At 37.8% G+C, this 25,269-nt stretch overlaps 1 protein-coding gene across 1 annotated transcript in view; it reads left to right on the forward strand.

Moving 5' to 3' along the window:
- Positions 1-6,425: 6,425 nt before the first annotated feature.
- LOC150081680 (uncharacterized) overlaps positions 6,426-25,269 on the forward strand; it is an 833,960-nt gene continuing 815,116 nt past the window's right edge. Inside the window, exons 1-3 of the mRNA XM_090380284.1 lie at positions 6,426-6,521; positions 7,249-7,284; positions 19,945-19,971. Coding sequence (XP_090236410.1) covers positions 6,426-6,521; positions 7,249-7,284; positions 19,945-19,971 — 159 coding nt within the window. The remainder of the gene's footprint in view (positions 6,522-7,248; positions 7,285-19,944; positions 19,972-25,269) is intronic.

Raw genomic sequence — 25,269 nt, forward strand, 5'->3', positions numbered from 1 at the left:
TCGGAGCAATATGGCCTTAGTTGCTTGCTAATGCTCCTAAAAACCAAATAACAAACAAACATTTCTCCTCTTTCTAGATAATGTTCCAGAATATCCTTTACAATTCTAGAATACAATGGCTGTTGCTTTGGTACGGAATTCCTTTGGTACGTAATCAATGGACACTGTTCATCGTGGACTGATGTTATTAGTGGAGTCCCTCAGGGCTCAGTGTTGGGTCCATTATTGTTTTCTGTATTTATAAATGATATTGATGATGGTATATCGGGCTTAATGTCCAAGTTTGCAGACGATACAAAGGTTGGCAGGGTTGTCAAGGACACTACTGACACTATGCTGCTGCAACAGGATCTGGAAAGGTTGAGCAGATGGGCTGAGAGGTGGCAAATGAAGTTTAACATTGACAAATGTAAAGTACTACACATGGGAAACAGCAACCCCAGAGCAACGTATCAACTCTGTGGTACTACACTGACAGTGGTAGAGAATGAAAGGGACTTGGGGGTGGTTGTGCAGGCAGATATGAAGTTCTCTGAGCAGTGCAGACGGGCTGCAAGAGTAGCTCATGGAGTATTGTCAATGATATACAGGAATTTTTCCAGCAGGGATAAGGAGGTGATTATTACATTGTATAAGGCGATGGTCAGGCCACACCTAGAGTACTGTATACAGGTCTGGAGGCCTCATTTCAAAAAGGATGTAGAGCTGCTGGAACGAGTACAGAGAAGGGCAACAAGATTAGTGAATGGAACAAAGGGGTGCTCTTACGAAGAAAGGCTTAAGTTTTGCAAATTACAGTGTCTGGAGACTAGGCACCAGCGAGGTGATCTGATAGAGGTGTATAAAGCCTTGAATGGTTTAAGCATGCTCAATGCTGATGGGATTCTTCCTCTAGCTCAGAAAAATCACCTGAGAGGGCATAAATTCAAATTGAGGAAAGACAGATGTAGGATAGACGTGCGGAAATTTGCCTTTGGCCAGCGGGTGGTTGGTTGGTGGAACAGACTTCCATCCCTTGTGGTGGAGGTTGATAGCCTAAATAAGTTTAAGGCTCAGCTGGACAGGTATTTTGAACGAACAGAGGGGTGAAGTGGAAGTGGGGTTTTTTTTTTGGCTGATGCTGCATAAGCTTGCTTTCTTGCATCAAATGCCTCTACTAATGCTAATATAATGCAGACGTGTCAAAACACATGGCCCACAATTACTCCCTTCAGTCAGAGTGAAGCCTGTATGAGTCCACTCTGAACTTACATGTTTACTGTGTAACAGTGCACGATTCATTCCTGGTCTTGGGGATTTCCTTCTACCTTTGACTCTCTCTTTCCCTGGTTAACTCGGAAATTTTTTTTAGCTGGTGCAGCATAAGCCTCAGACTTCCTTGCACTGTATGGCTAGTAATAATAATAATAATGTATGGGATATCTATGCCTTGTCTTTCCAGTGCCCGAAACATTTTCTTCTGCTGTATGGAGCCAAATGCCTTTTCATAATCTACAAATACCAGACATAATGGTGTTTTATATTCATGTGCTTTCTCCATTAGCTGTGATATTATGTTAAGGTGATCCATGGTTGAGAATCCTGTCCTAAAGCCAGCTTGCTCTTTTATTTGATTCTCATCAAGTATTCTTTCTAATCTGTTAGTGAACAACTTGTGAACAACTTGTAGATGTGGGATGACAAGCTAATTGGTCTATAATTTCCAATTTCTGATTTGTCTCGTTTCATATGCAGCAAAATTATGATTGCATTATTCCACTCCTTAGGGATCACACCTTTCCTAATGAATTTTGTGAAGAGTCTTGCCAGTTTGTGTGTCATGTCTCTTCCTCCCAATTTTAACAACTCTACATTAACATCATCTTTACCTGAGGATTTTCCTTGATTCATGTTCTATCTCATAAGGAAGGATATTGGGTATGTCATATGTGTTGCAAATTTGTGATCAATATTCCCCACTGCTGGCATCATTCCCTTGTTCCTTATATAATACTTTATAGTAGTTTTCTGCTATTTGAAACATGCCTTCTCTGCTAGTTATAAGTACACCATCACTATTCTTCAGGTTCAGTATCATTTGTCTTTCTGTATTATTGCTTATGACTGCTGATTTAAGTTCTTTATTTTCCCTTAATGCTTGTTCTACTTTTCTTGTGTTAAATCATCTTCATATATCCTCTCTAAATCTCTTTCTAATGGCTTTGCATAACTCAGTATACTCAATTTTGTCCTTATCGGTGTTTATCTTGCTCTTCATTTCATCATGACAAGTGTTTCTTGACTAAGTTTTTCTTCTTTGGATTTCTTTTTTACTATAGGTTTCTTGGGCTTTATCACTTTCAGAAATTTATAGTATTCCTCATCAATATCTTGGTCCTGAATAGTCTGCAGAAGCTCAAACTTGTTCTTAAGTTCCAGTACATACTGCTTTTTCTCCTCTTCTGTTTTCTCAAAGACCTTTGTATTATTTACTCGAGTCAGTTTTTTCCTTTCTTTTCTTGCATCTGTATGAAGTGTGCATCTTACCATTCTGTGATTACTTCTGATATTTACATTTTTCAGGATGGTAACATTGTCCACAATATATCTTCTGTTAGTGAGGATGAAGTCAATTTCATTAGTTGTTAATCGAGTTGGGCTTTTCCATGTCCACTTTCTGTTCACCGTTTTCTTGATAAAAGTGTTCATTATTGACATTCCTTGTGATTCTGTAAATTCCACGTCTTTCATTTCTTTCATTAATTCCATTTTTTTTTTTTTTTTTTTTTACCTCTTAGAAATCCTTAGTAGTAATCTTGACATCCTTGGTGATGTACTTTTGAATTCCAAAATATTGTTTTTTATATCTATATGGACCAAAAAGGCCAACTGCACCTTCGCTCCTCTCACTGTTTCCATTAGTGTACAGCAGATTTCCACCTGATAAACTTATAAGAAATTCATTTCACTTATCACTTATAAGTGATTTCACTCAAGGTGTGGCCTGACCATTGCCTTATACAAAGGTATAATCATTTCCATGTCTCTACTAGAAAAATTCCTATATATCATTGACAAAACTCCATGACCTGCTCTGAGCAGTGCAGATGGGCTGCCAGAGCAGGTCATGGAGTTTTGTCAATGATATACAAAGTATAGGAATTTTTCTAGTGGAGACATGGAGGTGATTATACCTTTGTATAAGGCAATGGTCAGGCCACACCTTGAATACTGTGTACTAGTCTAGAGGCCTCATTTTAGGAAGGATGTAGAGTTGTTAGAACAAGTACAGAGAAGGGCAACAAGCTTAGTGAGAGGAATAAAAGGTTTCTCTTACCAAGGAGAGGCTTAAATTCTGTTAGTTGCACCATCTGGAGACTAGGCACCTGCAAGGTGATCTGATTGAGGTGTACAAGGCATAGATTCAAATTGAGGAAAGACAGTTGTAGAATAGATGTGCAGAAGTTTGCTAGAGGGTAGTTGATTGCTGGAAGAGACTTCCATCTGTTGTTGTGGAAGTTCATAGCTTAAATGAATTTAAGGCTGAATTAGACAAACATTTGGTGGTGACCAGATGGGTGAAATGGGAAGGGGTTTTTTTTTTTTTTTTTTGGTTGCTGCTCTATAAGCTTGCTTTCTTGCATAATATGCCTCAACTAATGCTAATGCTAATTTCTTCTTCTTGTTTCAGCCAAACTGATGATATTCCAATTCATATTTTGTAATTCCTTTTCCAGTTCTAATATCCTCTCTTCACCAATGAGCAATCTTACATTGTAACAGGCCAAGTTCAGTTTCCGTGCATGACAGTGGTCGTACCCAGAGATTCTTAGCATCCTCTGATCAACTTGCTTCCGTAAGAGGTAGAGTGAAAGCCGCTGGGGACTGGGCCATTTGTTTTGTCGTGTTGTCATAAAGTGCTGGAGGGTTTGGTCTTTTTCTTTTCCCACTGACCAAGCGTCTTGAGGAGAATCACTCTACACCTTTGTTTCCACCAAATTGACATAAAAGGCTTACCAACGAGAAGGTGTGCGTCAGTGGGTTTTAGGGAGGCAGGCCAACCAGAATTTTAAATCTTCTAAAATAGAAAGAAATTGGATCCATCAGCATTTTCAACTGAGTGTCTGATATCACACACAATACCTGTTCCCCTCTAAGCCCCCGATGAAGGTATATCAGGCTTAATATCTAAGTTTGTAGATGATACGAAGGTTGGCAGGGTTGTTAATGACAGTACTCTACTGCAACAGGATTTAGAAAAGTTGGGCAGATGGGCTGAAAGGTGGTAACTGCAGTTTAACATTGACAAATGCAAAGTTCTGCCTATGGGTAGCAGTGACCCCCAGAGTAATGTACCAACCGTGTGGTACTACACTCAGGGTAGTGGTGAATGTAAAAGACCTGGGGGTAATTGTGCAGTCAGATATGAAATTTTCTGAGCAGTGCAGACAGGCTGCCAAAGCAGCTCATGGGTCTTGTCAATGATATACAGGAATTTTGCTAGCCATGATAAGGAGGTGATTATCCCCTTGTATAAGGCAATGGTCAGACAACACCTTGAGTACTGCATACAGGTCTGGAGGCCTCATTTTAGGAAAAATGCTGAAATGAGTACAGAGAATGGCAATGAGATTGGTGAGGGGAATAAAGGGTTGCCCTTTTTCAAGAAAGGCTTAAGTTCTACAAATTGCAGCATCTGGAGACTAGGCACCTGCCAGGTGAGCTGATTGAAGTGTATAAGGCCTTGAATGATTTGAGCAAGCTTAATGCTAATGGGATTCTTCCTCTTGATGAGAGGACATAAATTCAAATTGCAAAAAGAAAATTTTTAGAATAGATACGTGGAAATTTGCCTTCAGCCAATGGGTGGTTGGTTGATTGCTGGAACAAACTTCCATCGGTCAGTCATTGTGGAAGTTGATAGGTTAAATTAATTCAAGGAAGAACTATGCAGACTTGTGGAGTGAATGGATGGGTGAAATGGGAAGGGTTTTTTTTTTGGCTGATTCTGTATAAGGTTACTTTCTTGCATTTTACACCTCTACTAATTCTAATGCTAATACGACTGTGAGCAAGAGATTCTTGGCAGCTGTGCTAATGTACAACGTGCTAAGGTTTCTTTTGAAATGAAAGAACTGAAGGAAGAGTCTGTGGCGTGTGATCTCAACTGTTTGTTCCGATCCAGTTGCAGAATCATTTCCTGTCAATTGCATGGAGAAATTGTTATTCCAATTTAGCTGTGCAGCTTTCATAATGGAGGAGAAGCAAATAAGACGAATTACAAATGTCAAAAAACTGAAAATTATACAAAAAGCGGACCTGTATTCCTCACATGAAGCATGTGGATATTGTGCAGATGCTGAACATTCCTCTCTCTGCACCACTCAATACAGTAATATCCAAATGGGAGAAAATCGAAACCTTGCTCAAAGATGGAGTCAGTGGCAAAAGAAAATGCATGCAGAGCTTGAGAATGTGTTTCTGAAGTGAATCACAGAGGCATGTGCAGGAACAAACAATTGGATAGAATCATTGTTCAGTCAAAGATCAATGCTTCTATCCAATTTAAGCATTGTTCAGTCAAAGAAAGCTGATTTAGTCCAAAAGCTAGAGCTAGATAATCTTAAGGCATTGAATATCTGGATAGAAAGATTTAAATAAGACTTGATCCTGTGCCATATGTATGTAGTGAAGGTGCTAGCGTGATTATAGAGGTGGTGGATATGTGGAAAAACAAAAGCCATCCATCTTTGAAGAATATCACCCTGAAAGTGTTTCCAGTGCAGACAAAACAGGAAAAAATTGAATAAGGAATGGCTTACCATCCTATTATGCTGAAATAAAAGTGGAATGAGGAAGCTTGCACCATTGGTGATAGGGAAAGCAAAACATCTGCAATGTTTTAAGAATGTGCATCTCCCCCCCCCCCTTTTTTCACTTATCACTCAAACACTATGGCATGACTGATATCACCCATTTTTGAATCTTTTTTTTTTTATGAGCATTAGATGCCAAAATGGGGTCAAAAAATAGAAAATTTTACTCTTTATAGATCAATGTACCAGAGGGATAGGCATCTCATATCTGTGCTACATAAAGGCGGTTTTGCTCCAGCCAATTGTACAAGTAACCTTCAACCCACAATCAAAGCATTATTCAGTATGTGAATCAAAATTTGCTTTTGTACGCATACCATGCAGAATAAAAGTTTGATATTAGATGTGATGCACTTCATAAAATATGCATGAGATTCTGTTAAAACACCATATGGAACTTTCAACAAAGCAGGCTTTTTTCATATGATTCCCATTGACTCTCTAGTATCAGATAAAGAAGTGATAAAATCAGATAAATGGTAGCAAATTTCTGGGCACACTGTTAGTATTGACAATTACGTTGAGTGTGACAACAGCATCATTGTCTCCGAGCTTTCATTGCTATCAAAAATGGAGTGGCACCAAGCAGAAAGATGCACCACCAACGATAACAAGAATGGCAATGCAGAACAAGAGCTTGTACCAGTTTTCCAGTGCTGTCAGAAGGTATAGAAGCAATGGACACTGTGCATTATATTTGCCTTTTTTACCTTGATGACATCATTAATTATTTGTCAAAAAATGGACATGGTTATTTATTATAAGAACAATAATAAGAAGAAACTCTAGATATGTTTTTTAAAAAATGTTTGTTAAATAAATCTTGTCCATGTTTTTTTAACTCTCACAAGAATTTTCATTAGTGCGTTTTGCTGCTTATGATAAAGCTTTTTTTCCAGGCCCCTGAAAAATGCTAACAAGATTCTACTGTACATATGTACATCCATCATACCTAAAACATCTATCATACCTACTTGTGAAAGGAATAACTAGGTTTTCCAAGAGAAAAATGAATCTTCACAAAGGTATCCCATCTTGTTGACTCTTCATTCCTGTTGTGATCATTACTTCCATAAGAAGTGTTGGATCTTAACTTCAAAGTGCATTTATGAGTTAAGAAGATCAAAGGACCAACACGTATATGGACTTTCTTCCATTTACTATCTAGGAATTTAGGATTCATTATCCAATTTGTGCAACTAAACACATTGGTCGAACATTAATGTCATCTTGTGGAATTGATGCTGTAGTGTGAATTATTGCTGTTGTGTGTGTAAGAAGATGGGTGGTGTTCTTAATAAATTGCCTTATTATATGCGCGCGTGCACACACACACACTGAAAGTATCTATCAGAAATATTCTGATTTTTACATTCATTGTTTTGTATTTCAGGGTGCTATTGGAATTGATGGACCTAAAGGAGAACCTGTGAGTTTTCTTTACTAATTTTTTTCATTATCCTTTAAATTAAACTTTGTACAATTTTGCTTTGTAATTTTGAGTGAAATAAACTGACACTATTAATTTTAAAAAAAAAAGTGAATTTTTGGTATTTCATGGAATTTAAAAACTGCACAATCTGAATATATAATTTAGAGTAGTTTGTGTCAGTCTGAAGTGATTCCTTTCTACTTCAGATTCTCTCTCTCTCTCTCTCTCTCTCTCTCTCTCTCTCTCTCTCTCTCAGGGTAACTCAGGAATTTTTTTTTTTTTTTGTTTTTTTTTGGGGTTGCAGCATAAGCCTCAGGTTTCAGTGCACCATATAGCTAATAATAATAATAATAATGGCAGATGAGATATGGCTTCATCATTTAAACCTAGAGAGTAAGCAACAGACCTCTGTTTGGAAGTCTATATCATTGCCAACACTGAAAAAAAAGCAAAAGTTGTGAATTCTGTAAGAAAGGTTATGATCGTCTCTTTTTTAGACATTCAAGGAATGGTTTACCAGCATGTTGTGTCACATCATACGACTTTTACAGGACCTTACCACAGAACTGTACTGCACACTTTGCAGGATCGCAAACGACCACAACTGCATACAGGTGGGTGGATGTTGCATCATGATAACGTGAGACTTCACATTGTTTATACTGTCATCAATTTTTAATAACAACCTGTGCCATCCATTTGCCACCAAGGATTAACAGCCCCCAAACAGACCTTGATGATCTTATTTTGCAGTCGCCTTCTCCCATCTTGCTTACTTCCTGGGGATTTCAATGTACATGAAACTCTGTGGGGGTAGTGATAGCATTAATAGAAAGGGACATATTATTAAAGAGCATATGCTCCCTAACAGTGACCTCCCCCCTTCTAATTGTTGTAATTAACACCTTCTTCCACTTGCCTACCCATATGTTGTCTGTCATTGATCTTTCTATTTGCTCCCCTTCTCTACTTCCTTCAGTTACTTCGGTGGTGGAGGAGAACCTGTATGGATGTGGTCACTTAATGTAATAACTATCCTCCTTAGTGAAGAACTGTGTCTTCCTTTCAGGTTATTTCAGTGGAAGATTTTTCTGTCACCATCAAAGTCAAATTAAATAGGGATCTGTTTTACACAATCTATTACCAAGTCAACCAGCATTAAGGTGGTCTGGAAAATGAAGGGAAAACACACATCCCGCCCTTTATCAGTCCTACTGGGAAGGAGCAACAGTGCGTAGCATGCGCTTCTTGATTAGACCGAGGTTCGAGCTCGTCACCACCAAATACGGAGGATGCGGAAAGGTCAGGGAATGACCACCGCATATCCCGGAGCAATATGGCCTTAGTTGCTAATGCTCCTAAAAACCAAACAACTTATCAGTCCTAGAGTATAATAGATGTACTATCACAGAGTCAACTGCAGTAGCCAATGCACAAAGAGATGCATATCGAAACATCTCTGCAATATCATCTTAATCCCTAGAGTTGCCAGGCGCCTCCGTAGCCAGGTGGGAAGGAGCAGCGGTGCGTAGTACACGCTTCTTGATTAGACCGGGATTCGAGCCCGTCACCACCAAATACGGAGGATGCGGAAAGGTCAAGGAATGACCACCGCATTTCCCGGAGCAATATGGCCTTAGTTGCTAATGCTCCTAAAAACCAAATAAAACAAACAACAACTAGAGTTGCTGGCCCTGAAACAAAAAAATGAAAAGCAGGCACTTATTTTCACATCAAATGGTCTTTATCCTTGCAATGGGCCATTTATTATGTAAGAGCTAAAAAGAGCTTTAACTCATGCTAAAGAAAGTGCAGTTTGGCCAGATGGCATCTGTTATGAAATGATTAAGCAACATTTACCAAAATCTGTGGATTGCCTGCTCTTTCTGTGTAACAGAATTTTTCTCAAAGAGCAGTTTCTGGACCAACCTGCAGAAGGCAATCATTCTTGCCTTTGCTAAGCCAGGAATCAAACCTAAAATTCCTATTAACTGTTTGCCTATTGTCTGTTTGTTCAAAATCCTAGAGAAAATGGTCATTGCTTGTTTTATGTGGTACTTAGCATCAAATGATTTCTTTTCCAGCATGCAATGTGGCTTCCTAAAAAATGGATTCACTGTGAATTGTTTAATTTGACTGGAAATATATGAGATGCTTTCCAAAAACAGGAACACTTGTCCTTATTTTTCCATATTGGAAAAGTGTTTGACACAAATTACAGACTTGTTATTTCAAAAGACCTTAAAAACATCTAAAACCAAGGCTATAGCCTTGGTTTTAGATGACACCCCAATTTTATTAACAACTTTTCATCCTATCAATTTTTCCAAGTTCTTACAGGATCTACTATCTCCCATTACTTTTAATAAGAGGAGGGAGTACCACAAAGATCAGTTTTATATTTTATGCTTTCTTGCCATCAAGGTGATTCCATCACAGAACGACTTCTTCCACATATAAACAGCATCCTCTATGGTGATGATTAGCATATTTTTTCAGTGCAACATGAGAATTATTGAACAACACCTACATATTAATCACCTTAATTCCTGAGCACTGGCTGATGGATTCAGGTTCTCACTGCAAAAGACCGTTTGTACATATTATTTTATTATTATTATTATTAGCCATATGGTGCAAGGAAGCCTGAGGCTTATGCTGCACCAGCCAAAAAAACATTTTTCTGAATTACTCCGAGAGAGAGAGAGAGAGAGAGAGAGAGAGAGAGAGAGAGAGAGAGAGAGAGAGAGAGAGAGAGAGAGAGAGAGAGAAGTAGAAGGGAATCACCAAGAAAAAGAAGAATGATGATATCCAGCTTAGGACCCTAGGTGTGTCAAGCTCATACTCACCAGATGTGAGCCACTGGGGTTAAATTTTTGTCTTAAGCAAAGCATAATGTTCATCATCCAGAACTTGAATTGACACTCAGACAGAATGCTTTTTGAATAGTACCAGACACAAAATTCTTGGTGCTTGTTTTTAATCAAATGCTAACTTTCCTTCAACATGTATGTCAGCTGCTCACAAAGTGTACTGGGGGCTTGAATATCATTCATGCTCTCTATCTCATGGGCTGCAAACCAGTGCATTTTACTAGGTATATGAGGTGCAAGTCAAAATTTTCTGCTCTGGGGTAATAAAAATAATTTATACTTATGTTAGTTAATGTTGGCATTGTTTCCTTCAAAATACTTTCCCATAAGAGTTTATATATCGATCCCAGCAGTTCTCTTTTGAAGTATCTCTAGAACTCCTGTTTCTTGGTGCTGTTTACACTTTCTGCAGTTCAGCTTGAATCTCTGTAATGTCTTTGAACCTTTGTCCATTTAATTGGATTTTCATTTTGGAGAACAGAAAGAAGTCGTAGGGACTGGTTGGGAGAATAGTGCTATGGGGGAATTGCCATTTTGTTCTTGGCTAAAAACTGCTGAAGCCATGTGGACAGGTGCATTGTCTTGATGCAGAAGCTGGCATGAATGCATCATTTGCCTGAATATTTTCTTCTCACATCCTCCCTGAATGATGTTGAACTGATGATTTATGATTTGGCTTGGTGGAAGGAACTCCTAATTAACAATTCCTTCCTTATCAAGGAAAACCATCAATATATTCCTGAAGTTTGATCTGACCTGCTTTGCCTGTTTTTGGACATGGAGATGATGGACTTTTCGAATCAGAGGATTGCTGCTTTGCTTCTGGGTCATAACCATAAACCTAGCTTTCATCCCCTGCTATGACCTTGAAAAGAAAGTTTCTGTACTTTCTGGCTTGTGCTTGCAGGTCCCTGCACCCAGAAAGCCTGGTTATGTTTGGTTCATCGCTTAGTGAATAGGGCACAAATTTTTCAGCAATATGCCTCATGCTTAAATTTTCAGTTAAATGGCATTGACATGTTCTGTTATGATAAGCCTAGAATGTCACAAATATTGTTAATTGTATGCCATCTGCCCTCATGGATGACTTGATGCACTTTTTTAATGTTTTCATCAATCCAATTTGATAATGGGTGACCAAAGCATTCAAAATCCTCAACCAAAGTTTGGCCACCTTGGAAATGCAAAGACCTCAGAAGTAGTTTGTGTTCTACCCATAATGTTATCACCAAATGCTTATTTAAGTATTTGCAATTTTCCAAAGCTGTTTTCCCAAGTTTATAAAAAAATTTGATGTAAATTTGCTGTTCCTTAACGTTTGCCACCTTAACTGGCTACAAAAATTGCAAAACACACTTAGCAGAAACACACTTAAACACCAATTGCACATAAGTACAATATCCTGTTGATATATGATGAAACTCATACTAACTCACAATGAATTAGTTCAGCGATATCTGACGCTTCACTACTATATTATATGTAGTTAGTGCTCCACACAACTATTCTGGAAACTTTTGGCTTGCATCTCATATATCATGCACTTGTGGATCAAGTTAGATTATGGGTTTCCATTATATGTATCTGCCAGAAACAGTATACTACAAGGGCTGGATCCCATCCACCATCAGGCTATCCATATTGGCTACTGAAGCATTTCAAACATCTTCTGTGCAGAGCTACATGGAAGCAAATGGACCATTGTTATTGTTTTGACAAAAACAGTTGTCTCTGCAGTATGCTTTTAAATTGAAATTCTTTCCAGATCATCCTATGTGGATATCCACTTTTGAACCATAATGGGAAAACGATGCTTGTCAGACTGCTAATCATCTTTTCAGTATGTGTCCAAATACTACTCCATGATTTACATATTATAATAGAAAAGATTGCCAAAACACCAAAGCAAACCCTTCCACCTTAGCATTCTCTTGTTCCAGCATCAGCACAGAGAACTGAGCATTCTGACTTTTTACCAGTTTACACAGATGGCACGAAGTTGGAATTATGTATAGGAACCGCTACTCTCTTTCCAGATGCTACTATATCTGAGCAGATTTTCCCTGACTGCAGCATATACACAGCAGACCTACACTACAGATTAGCATTGGGTCAATTAAGAACTTGCCAATCAGTATATATAATTAACCAGTGGTTTATTGTATATTGTTTCTTTGAGCATATTATAGGCTTTATTAGCATTGAGATACAATTCTCATACAGTCTCATACAGTTTTTCTAGCAGGGATAAGGAGGTGATTATTCCCTTGTATAAGGCAATGGTCAGGCCACACCTAGAGTACTGTATACAGATTTGGAGGCCTCATTTCGAGAAGGATGTAGAGCTGCTGGAACGAGTACAGAGAAGGGCAACAAGATTAGTGAATGGAACAAAGGGTTGCTCTTACGAAGAAGGCTTAAGTTTTGCAAATTACAGTGTCTGGAGACTAGGCACCAGCGAGGTGATCTGATAGAGGTGTATAAAGCCTTGAATAGTTTGAGCATGCTCAATGCTGATGGAATTCTTCCTCTCGCTCAGAATAATCACCTGAGAGGGCATAAATTCAAATTGAGGAAAGACAGAGGTAGGATAGATGTGCAGAAATTTGCCTTTAGCCAGCGGGTGGTTGGTTGGTGGAACAGACTTCCATCCCTTGTCATGGAAGTTGATAGCCTAAATAAGTTTAAGGCTCAGCTGGACAGGTATTTCGAACAAACGGAGGGGTGAAGTGGAAGTGTTTTTTTTTTTTTTTTGTTTTTTTTTGGCTGATGCTGCATAAGCTTGCTTTCTTGCATCAAATGCCTCTGCTAATGCTAATGTTATCAGCAGTTCAGCTGATGATTCAAATGTGAATTTGAAGTAGATGATTCTAAATGAGAATTTAATGTCTTCTATTGGATTCTAATCATATTGGAATTAAGATAGATCATTTGGCTGATACTGTAGCAAATCAGCAGCTCTAATGGATAATCTTGGCTTGGAAGGCCCATATACAGATTAAAGACAAATAATACACAACAAGATATGCTCTCAGTGGCAAGATTCAGGGAATGGACAGACAACAAATAAATTATGTCTGATAAAGCCCAGTTCTCCCCAGGACCTATCAAATGGGCACACCACCCGGTGAATTTAACTGATCGCCTGGCTAAAATTTAAGCGATTCTCGCAGTACCGTATGGTACTGTTCACTGATCATGATCAGTATTAATTTGAACATACTATGCAATTGAGGTCACTGTGACAGGAGCATATAATGTTAAATTAGGCAATTAATTTTTGCTCTGGATCATTTATAAATAACAGAAAATTTTATAATATTGCAAAGTATTACACTTCCTCACCCAGTTACTTTATAATGCCATCCAGCTGGCAAAATTTTCTGGAGAGAACACTGAAGCCTGTAATTAAAATGTGCAATCTAGTCTGCACAGGAATTGTAAAGAGGATGTTGTTCTTACCCCCACTCAACATAGGACACAATCACCTTGCATGCTTTTTTTCTGCTGAGGCCCATGTCCCTCCTGCATGCAAGTTGTGGTTTACTGGTGCACAAAATGTATGTTTTACTACTTTTACCCATCTGACCAGGACTTATACATTCAGTCAGATTTTATCAGAAAATAACCCCAAGTCAGATGTTTTTAATTTTTACAGATTATTAATATTTACAAATATATATAAAATTGAACATTTATTTTTAGTCTGTGTGCTGTCATTTACTTTATTTTATAATTGTTTATGATTTTTAATATGGTAAAAATTAAGTCAAAAATGAAGGCCACAGTGTGCCACAACTATGTGGTGCACTATAGCCTCAGTTGCTTTTGTGCCAGCTAAACAAAAATTAATTGACCAACCTGGTAGATGTACTCTGGTTTTATGCCATCTGTCTTACTTACAGAATGTATTCTCTCTCTCTCTCTCTCTCTCTCTCTCTCTCTCTCTCTCTCTCTCTCTCACAAGTGAGTCCCAATTAAAAGGATCTGCTTCCTGTGGAACCAAAGCTTTCTGCACTGGTTGATCTATTGCTGGAGGCTGGATTTAGAAGCATTTCACCTGATGTAACATCAATGACTGAGTCTCTGATGAGGCCCTCAAATAAAATTTGATGTTGGACATGATGATTCTCCACAGCATGATACAAGAACAAAATGGAAATTCCGAAAAGCTAACTGTGTGAAATATACATCTCTGATTGTGTCAGATGAATGGACTGTTATTTCCCAATTCATAGACAGTGCTGTAGCATACACAACAAGTCAAATGCTAATGGCGGCACAAGCTGCAATCCAGCAAAAATTCGTGAGACAATACAAATATTTGGTGGAATTATGAATGCAGCACAGAAAAAAAAAAAAGGAGAGAGAGAGATAAAGCTTGGAACCTTTTTTACACATGCCCACACTCTTATAAACTATAAAAAAAAACAAGCAATATAGCCCACCATATTCAATTTAAAAGCAAAAAAAAAAAAGGATTCTGGAAGCTTTTTTGCCTCCACTCTCAATAGAAATACAGACAGTTACATAATTGGAATAAAATAAAAGTCAAAGGGATATTACACCTGATCTAATGCAAATGCTCTTTGGGAAAACTTTTGGAACGTTATCAGCAACATCCTCTTATGTGCAACATTTGCAACAGAAAAATTTAAACTAAACTTTACTTCTGCTAGCAAAGCCTATTAACAAGCCTTTCACCAAGAATTGTAGAAAGCACTAGCAAAGAAGAAATGAAGTGATGTAGGCCCAGATGGCATATACCCTCAAAATCTCACATCTTATTGGCACTGTAAAACAGCATGTTCATGGAAATTATTATTATCCAATTTCAAGGTCACACCCAATAGTACTTGCCTTTACCAAACCAGGTAAAGATCATACCAATCCAGTGCACTACTGGCTGATTTATCTTAATAGTTGTATATGGTTATGATTGTATATGGTTATGCATATAGTTGTATATGGTTATGCATATTCTGTATGCATATTCTGTATGCATATGCATACAGAATATGCATATGCATATGGTTGAGCTGGAAAGGTTGAGCAGATGGGCTGAGAGGTGGCAAATGAAGTTTAACATTGACAAATGTAAAGTACTACACATGGGAAACAGCAACCCCAGAGCAACGTATCAACTCTGTGGTACTACACTGACAGTGGTAGGGAATGAAAGGGACTTGGGGGTGGTTGTGCAGGCAGATATGAAGTTCCCCGAGCAGTGCAGACGGGCTGCAAGAGTAGTTCATGGAGTATTGTCAATGATATACAGGAATTTTTCCAGCAGGGATAAGGAGGTGATTATTCCCTTGTATAAGGCAATGGTCAGGCCACACCTAGAGTACTGTATACAGGTCTGGAGGCCTCATTTCAAGAAGGATGTAGAGCTGCTGGAACAAGTACAGAGAAGGGCAACAAGATTAGTGAATGGAACAAAGGGGTGCTCTTACGAAGAAAGACTTAAGTTTTGCAAATTACAGTGTCTGGAGACTAGGCACCAGCGAGGTGATCTGATAGAGGTGTATAAAGCCTTGAATGGTTTGAGCATGCTCAATGCTGATGGGATTCTTCCTCTAGCTCAGAATAATCACCTGAGAGGGCATAAATTCAAATTGAGGAAAGACATGTAGGATAGACGTGCGGAAATTTGCCTTTAGCCAGCGGGTGGTTGGTTGGTGGAACAGACTTCCATCCCTTGTAGTGGAGGTTGATAGCCTAAATAAGTTTAAGGCTCAGCTGGACAGGTATTTTGAACGAACAGAGGGGTGAAGTGGGTTTTTTTTTTTTTTTTTTTTTTTGGCTGATGCTGCATAAGCTTGCTTTCTTGCATAAAATGCCTCTACTAATGCTAATAAGCTTGCTTTCTTGCATCAAATGCCTCTACTAATGCTAATATGAAAAACATTGGAAAAAATGGTTAACAACAGACAATTGTCTGTTGTTAACCCTGTGCTTAACAATTGGCACAGCATTTGTTAAGCATACATCAATATGGCTTTTGTAATGTCAGAACATCCTTGGATCTTATGATAAAAGCAAAATGAAAACCTCCATACTGCCTTCCTTTGGAATAACACTTAGTTATGATCTGCCTCAACATTGGACACAAAAGCAGTTATGGCATACTACAAGATCTTTATGGCTGTGCTCTAAGAGCCATCTTCCTTAGTGCAATTTTGTTTGCAATCAAGATCAATTCCATAACTTAAAATATACCAGACACAATTGAAACATATCTGTATGTAGATGACCTTGCCATATCATGCCATTCACAGAATATGCATATCATTGAATGACAGCTGCAAAGAGCAGTAAACAAAATAGAAATATGGATCAAGAACAATGATTACAGAATATCAAAAGGGAAAACAACTACAGTCTTCTTCTGCAGTGCAAAATCCTCTCTGAGCCTGAGATAAGTTAAGAAAACCAGCTTATCTCTCTTACACTTGACTTGCTTTGCCTTAGGACCCTAGAGAACATTACCTATACAGAGCTTATATGCAGAAGCCTGTGGACAACTTCCCCTTCATCTCTGGGGACAAATGCTCTTAATAACTTGTGCTGCAGAACTTAAAAGTCTTCCTAAACACCCTACCTGATAATATCTTTTCAGTCCACAATGGGATAATCTGTATAGAAATAAACCTACGATGAATACACCAGCTGGAATAAGATTACAAAATATGCAAAAGATCTGAATGGAGTTTGGGTCCTGATAGTGAAATTCCAAGAAACCACTGTAAAGGCCACTATGGCAAACATATTCACTGTTCTTTGATAACTACTTCAGCAGTGTGTGTGGGGGGGGGGGGGTAGAAAACAATCTTTCTGACCTAAACAGATGCTTGCAACCTATTCATCATAGTACTCCCATTACTAATGGCTATGCACAGATGGCTGAAAAACAGATACTAGGATGATGCAATAGTCTTTCCTAATATTGCAATCTCTAAAATGCCCCCAATTGAATACAGTTGTTACAATACTGAGTTAACAGCTATACTTATTGCATTGAATGTCATTAAGAAGCTATCTCTCCCAAACTCTGTCTTGTACACTGACTCTCTAAGTAGAATAAAAAATATTCTTAAATGTGAGCTTTCAGTCACTCATCCAATAATAGTGTATCAAATTCAAATACAGCTGATATGACTTACAGAAAGAAAACAAAAAATTATATTTTGTTAGATTCCTGGGCATACATGCACCCCAGGTAATAAAGTAATGACCAAGTTGTGAAAAACTCAACAAATGTAATTTCTTCAACTCATCAAGTTCCAGATACCAATTATAAAACTGTAACAAAGCAAGAATGTAAAAATCAGTGGTAACAAGTTTGGTAGAATCAACCTAATAACAAATTTTTCCCCATAAGACATGAATTTAAGCTATAGAATTAAAGATTTTGAACTAATAGACATGAAATTATTCTCATAGGAATATGCATTGGTCACACCCAATAAACACATCTATGTCTGCTCACAGACAATGGTTCTCTAGTGTGTCTTAATTGTAGCTCTCAGATTATAGTCAAACACTTACTTTTAGACTGCCTCATACATCAGATGGCACAATGAGTACCTTTTCCTTAACACAAATCACAGATGAAAATTGAAACATGGATGAGCTCTTTACATTCCTCAAATTTCTGGTCTCTACAATCACATATAATAAACCCAAAACTTAAAAATAAACCTTATCAGCTTTAAAATCATATGTTAGGTGAAATATGGCCACAGTTGTTGTGCCGATGAATTCTCACACAAACAACAAACCCTTGATCCACTTGAGGATCTTCCATTAATCTCAATGCCCAGCCCGTAGAGTAGCCTCTTGTGGGGAACCGAATCAAATGTTTCCCTGAAATCTAGGGATACAATATGAAAATTGTATCCTGCATCTATATGCTCTATGACTTGATCATAGTAATTATCCAAATTTTTCAGGGAAGACTTTCACATTAGGATTTCATTCTTCTTAAGATGTACTTGTATTTATATGCATCCACAATTATTGATTACATTTTACTGCCCACCACAGAAGTCAAATTATTTTGTTTCTAGTTACTAATCCTACCAGGCACAAACATCTTAGTCCCTTATGGATAGAAGAAATGTTTGCACTGCAAAAGGAAACATGCCAGTGTCTTAGTTTCATTCTTAATGGTTTTCTGCATTCTTTAATATAGCTGGCTGCACCACCCCAGGAGCCTTACCTTCTCTCTCACCCTCAGTTCATTTTTCTGATAAATGCTTCTCAGAGATCATTAATCACTTATTATACAGCAGTCCAGCTCTCCTTCTCTGTTTCGCTAAACCAGTTTAAATGTGGTCTCAATTGTGAAAATGGCTGCAAAGTACCTGTTCAATTCATTTGCAATTCTTGCTGGATTATCTGTGATTTCACCATTTTTTTACCTGTATTTTTGCCCTTTTTTTTCTTTCTTTTTTTTTTTCATTTACATATATGATGAACTTTTTATTCCTTTTCTTAGCTCTTTTTGCTTTCTTATCCTGATTTGTAGCATTTTTACAAATTTGCTTGTAGTTCTCATGTGTGACACTGTTACAGGATAATATGCAACTATCCCATTCTCCTTCTTTAAAAGCATAAGATCTGTCAGCTCTGTTGCCATCTATAGTGACATCCGTTTTTTTATTATACATTACCACTTGAACAAATATCTTTTTGTCTTTCAGGATAAATGTTTCAACATTTCCAAGCAGCATTTATATCTAACGACCTAAAATTGCAACTCCAGTTGATAGATCCTAGTAAGCCCCCTCAACATACTGTAGACCCCTACCCTCATTAAAATTGAAATCCTTTCCCTCGCCTGCCACCAACCAAAATTTCCATGGATGATAGCCATTTAATTATGTTTTCATCATATGCTAATGGCTCTTGCACTGTTATAATACTTAGACCCTCAATGAGAGAAAAGTCAAAGATATTTGTGTGCCATTGTAATTTTATAGAAATTACCAATAATCTAAATCATCAAACTTTGGGAAGTGAAAACTTGTAGTAATTGAGTTACTTGAGCCTGTTGGGTATCCTCCCCTTAGGCCATTGTTAAAAAATTTTCCAGTCAGTTTACAATTTTCTGATTTTAATTGGTGCTGTTTTGGATGTGCTTGCTGCTTGGCATTATGTTAGTGTTGTCACTATGGCAATTCCTACCAACAGCATAAGTTAGGAATATTTACTTTTTATCTTTTGTTCCTCTGTGTGGGAATATCTCTTTTGGTTTTTGTTCAAAAATTTCCAAGTAATATATGGACTTATAATTTTAGCCAGAACTATTTTTCACCCAAAAGTCAGTTGTGCTTTGCATGTTATTAATACAAGTACATTTCACAACAGCAAATTTTAACCATTAGCTCAAGATCACACAAAAATGATTTTTTTCCCTTTTCACTGAAAATGAGTCAAGAAATTGTTCTTTGCCACTAAAATGTGTGAACAGTAAAAACAAAATTCTGACATGTAAAATTGATGGATAGGTCAGAATATAAATGGAAGCCAGAGTAGGTCCACTGACTACTTATCAGGAACCAAAATTGAAATTTTTCCATTTATATTTATTTACTCATTGATCAAATTATGTTAAATTGGGATATATCTTTTTTATAGGTGAATCTGATATAAGCATGCTAAATAAATTGCATATGTTTAATATATATTATACCAACACATCAAAAATTTACATACAAAAATTTAGTGGTTTTGTAATTAATTTAAGATACTTATATTTCTTTGTTTTTTTTCCTAGGGAGAAAAAGGAGATAAAGGAGATAAGGTGTGCTGCATATTATATTTTAATCTGCATATTATATTAAATTTAAAAAAATCCTATAGTAAATGACTAATGAAACTTGTCTTTTGAACTTTCCAAAATGACAAAATTGATTTGGAATATGGTGAAATGAAACAATCAGTATAAAGTTATTATACACTACTTGACAAAATTAACAGAATGAAATATTTTTTCATGAATATTATTGTGAACAGTGTCGCTGAAGGCGAATATTGAGTAGCCAATAGAAATCAACCTACCACCTTACAGAGCCACACAGTATGGAAATTATGGATTTTAACTTCCCAGATATTGACTGGAACTTGTGGGTTGATCACTCACACACTAGTCAGACTTTTGTGGATTTATTGGATGATTGTTTTCTGCAGCAGCATGTTCGAGAGGCAACCAGAGAAAGTAATACTCTTGATCTGGTTATCAGCAGTGATCATTCGTGTATTAAGAATTTGCAGATAAAGGAACCACTAGGTGGCAGTGATCACAGTGTGCTGAAGTGGGATTTACTCAAAGAGGTAACTACCGTCAGGGGTAAAGGAAAGGGTTTTTGCTTCCATAAAGGGGAGTACAGTGGTCTCAGACAGTTTTTAAATTCTGTACAGTGGGATCGACTGACGATGTTACAAACAGTAAATTCTAAGTGGGAAGCATTCAAGGAATTAATCGTGGAAGCTACTAGACTTTTCATACCGATGAAGAAATATTGTTCAAGGTTTAGGCCTAAATGGTTATCAAATGAACTAATGAGACTCGTGACAGAGAAGAAAAATGCATGGGATGCATATAAATTATCAGGCGACGCAGAAGCCTGTAGCAGATATAAGCTAGTCTGTAATCAGGTCACAAAGGAGGTTCGGCAGGCAAAGGCGGATTACGAGAAATCTTTGGCAAAAGATGCTAAGAAAAACAGCAAGGATTTCTTTACTTATATAAACTCTAAAAGGAAGGGGCTGAATATGATTGGTCCACTTGACATCGATGGTTCGACTGTTGATGATCCTGCTCAGATAGCAAACAAACTGAATGAGTATTTTGCATCTACATTCACACGTGAGGAATCATTACAGTTTGAAAATGGAAGAAGGTTATCAAATTGTAGCAGTGTGCTTAATGATTTTGTAATAACTGAGAGCAAAGTGGAGGAGAAATTGTTGAAGTTAAACATAAGAAAGGCACCTGGGGCGGATGGAATCTATCCAGTTATATTAAAGGAGGCGGCAAAGCAACTAAGCAAACCCTTAGCCATAATTATGAGAGCATCCTTGGATTCAGGGGAGGTTCCCACGGACTGGAGATGTGCAAATGTATCCCCAATTCACAAAGGAGGTTCGAAGGGTGACACGAATAATTACAGACCAGTTAGTTTAACTTCTGTTCCGGGTAAAATAATGGAGTCACTGGTTACAGATGCATTGCAGGATCATCTAGACAAGACTGCAGCAATAATTCAGACACAGCATGGGTTTGTTAAGGGAAAGTCTTGTCTGACAAATTTGATTGGTTATTATGATGTAGTCACAAAGGAACTGGATGCAAAAAATAATTTTGATATCATATACTTAGATTTCAGGAAAGCTTTTGACACTGTTGCGCATGGAAGACTACTGTACAAATTGGAGCAGAATGGTATTAAGGGTAAGTTGCTACAATGGATAAAAGGATGGTTAAGTGGGAGAAGACAGAGGGTGGTAATCAATGGGTGCTGCTCTTCGTGGACTAATGTTATTAGTGGAGTCCCGCAGGGTTCGGTGTTGGGTCCACTGTTGTTTTGTATATTCATCAATGATATTGATGAAGGTATATCAGGCTTAATGTCGAAGTTTGCAGATGACACGAAGGTTGGCAGGGTTGTTAATGACAGTAATGGCAGTGTGCTACTGCAACAGGATCTAGATAATTTGGGCAGATAGGCTAAGAAGTGGCAACTGAAGTTTAACCTTGACAAATGCAAAGTACTGCATATGGGTAGAACTAACCCCAGAGAAATATACCAACTGTGTGGTACTACACTTAAGGTGGTAGAAAATGAAAAAGACCTGGGAGTAATTGTGCAGTCAGATATGAAGTTTTCTGAGCAATGTAGACAGGCTGCTAGGGCAGGTCATGGGGTTTTGTCAATGATATATAGGAATTTTGCTAGCAGGGAAAAGGAGGTGATTGTCCCTCTGTATAAGGCAATGGTCAGGCCACGCCTTGAGTACTGCGTACAGGTCTGGAGGCCTCATTTTAGGAAGGATGTAGATTTGCTTGGGCGTGTACAGAGAAGAGCAACACGATTGGTGAGGGGAATGAAGGGATCCTCTTACCAAGAGAGGCTTAAGTTCTGCAAATTGCAGTGGCTGGAGACTAGGCACTGCGCGGTGATCTGATTGAGGTCTATAAGGCCTTGAATGGGTTGAGCACGCTGAATTCTGATGGGATCCTCCCACTTGTTCAGAATACGAACCTACGGGGACATAAGTTCAAATTAAGAAAGGATAGATGTAGAATAGATGTGCGGAAATTTGCCTTTAGCCAGCGGGTGGTTAATTGCTGGAACAAACTTCCATCTGTCGTTGTGGAAGTTGATAGGTTAAATAAATTTAAGGAGGAACTGGACAGGCAATTGGAGGGTATGGTGTGATTTTTTTTTTTTTTTTTTATTGGCTGATGCTGCATAAGCTCCTACACTTGCTTTCTTGCATCAAGTGCCACTACTACTACTACTACTACTACTACTATTCATGGGTTGCGACCACCTCACTTCATTCCTTTTTTTGGCTTGCTCAATCATCAAACTTTGGGAAGTGAAAACTTGTAGTAACTGCATCTCCATTACTGAGGATGGCAAGTCATCATCATTTAGATGATTCTGTAAGATGGTGGGCAGTTGCAGGCAAAGGTGGCATGTTGGCTTAATGTGCCACGCAGTGTCATCTTGGAACTATGGGAGCAGTTTCTGGTGAGAGGAACCATCACAAGAAGAGCTGGAAGGTCACCCGAGGGCTATGTCAACCGGAACAAACTGCTGTCTGGCCCGACAGCAAAGGTAAAACATTTCCAACTGAACCACGTTAAGAAGGTGCCATTCAAGTGGACTCTATGCAAGGAAGCCAGTGGTTTATGTCACATTAACCCCAAACCACCACAGAGATTGTCAAAACTGGTGCCATAAACATGTGACTTGGAGCTATGACAAATGGGTTCTGGTCTCTGATGAGTGCCATTTTAGCCTACAAACAGATTCTAGATGTTATTTCATCTAGAGACAACAAAGAATGTGGTACCATCCCTCCAACATCAGAGAAAGAGATGCTTAAAGTTAAAAATGATCAACGGCCGCACCCCCTCTTCATGTTTTTGATAGGGGTACCATAACTGTGCAGAGGTACTGAGAACAAGAGCCTCAAACCCCATGTGTAACTTTTTAGGTGTGTGGTTGGTCAAGATTTTCTTTTCATGCACAACAACTCCACTGTACATAGAGATCAAGTGGTGGAAGAATATCTTGAAGCTGAAAATATCCGACTGCCATGGCCAGCACGATCACCAGACTTAAATCTGATCGAACATGTGCAGTATTCTCCCCAGAAAATTATACCAGCTGGGTATAATTTTCTGGGGAGAAAATTATACCCAGCATTATGACTTAGCCAGGTGGGGAAGTGTAATACTTTAATACTTCGCAATATTATAAAATTTTCTGTTATTTATAAATGTGACTTAAGCAATCCAGAGCGAAAATTGATTGCATAATTTAACATTATATGCTCCTGTCACATTGACCTTTATTGCATAGTATGTTCAAATTAATATTGATCGAGATCGGTGAGCAGACCAGGTACCATGAGAATTGCTTAAATTTTAGCTGGACAGTCAGTTAAATTCACCGGGCAGTGCGCCCATTCAATAGGTCCTGGGGAGAACACTGATGTGTGGGGTACTCTTGAGTGTCGCATTGCATGCCAGCAGCCAACTCCTTGGTCACTTCATGAAGTAAGGTCTGTGCTGGTGGAAGAATGGGATTTGTTGCCATAAAATTTTATATATCAAGCATAGCTCACTGCCAGACCTGTTTAGCCAATGGAGGGGATCATACTTCGAATATGTGGGTTGCACAGTTTGGAAATTAGGCACCTTAAAGGAGACTTGATTGAGGCATTTAAGGCTCTGAGAGGGAAAAATAAAATGAATGAGGATGAAATTTTCGTGGTTATAAATGATTCTAGATCTAGGGGCCATAAATTCAAGTTATGAGGGAGTTGTTTAGACTGAATTGCTGGAAATTTTATTTTAGCCAGCAAGATATAAATTACTGGAATAAGTTACCTACTTGGATGGTTGAGGCTTGACAGTTTGGGGAAATTCAAATGTCAGCTAGATAGTTACCTACAGGAGGAGGGAAATGCATAGGTTGTCCGTATCCTTTTATTTTATTTATTAATTATTTATTTAATTTAATTTTATTATTATTATTATTATTTAATTATTTTTTTTTTTTAGCTGGTGCAACATAAGCCTTAGGCTTCCCTGCACCATATGGCCATTTCTAATACTAATATGTTATACTGATGTAATGTGATCATATTTTTGAGCATCTTGTATCAACTTCTGTAATGTGACCTTTTGGAAATTCTTATACAACTCCTTTAAATGTCCCTGATAACTGTCCAAAGTTTCTTGCTGTTTTCTCATTTCAGTGGTATTACACTGAAATGGTACACCCCCCATATCAAATTTTGTTCAGCAGTATATGTTATAAACCATGCATCACTTTGCAACAGGAGATAGCCTTATGGTTTATAGTTGTTTTTTTTATTACACTAGTACATGATATTTTCTGACTGAAAGCTATGAGCACATTTTTATTCCCTGATTTATGGAATTACCAAAAACTACTAACAGTAGGTATATATTTTCAAAAGTAGTATTATAACATTTGCCATAGTGCACCCATTTGATATAGAATATATCACAGATTGCATTTTCTCATTTTCTAGTCGTGAAAGAAATGCTGTAGGTCAGTTTATCATTAATATGAGTTATTGTTATTATTAATGTGAAATTGTTTTCAGTCAATCTCATGTTGTCAGTGTGACAATGATCCTGATTCCTTCTGCTACACTTGCAAAAATTTTACATCATGAAACCAGCAACAAAAAACAGACTTTTACAAGAAAGCATATTGTATTTATTTTGGTTTGAATTGGTGATCAAGGAAAATCATGGTCTACTGCAGTGTTTCTCAATCTTTTTACTCTCGAGGCACATTTTCCAAAGAAGAAAAATTTCGCGGCACACCTA

Source organism: Mastigoproctus giganteus, chromosome 8 (assembly GCF_048544385.1).
Source record: "Mastigoproctus giganteus isolate SK-2022 chromosome 8, ASM4854438v1, whole genome shotgun sequence".
In the NCBI taxonomy this organism is placed as follows: Eukaryota; Metazoa; Arthropoda; class Arachnida; order Uropygi; family Thelyphonidae; genus Mastigoproctus; species Mastigoproctus giganteus.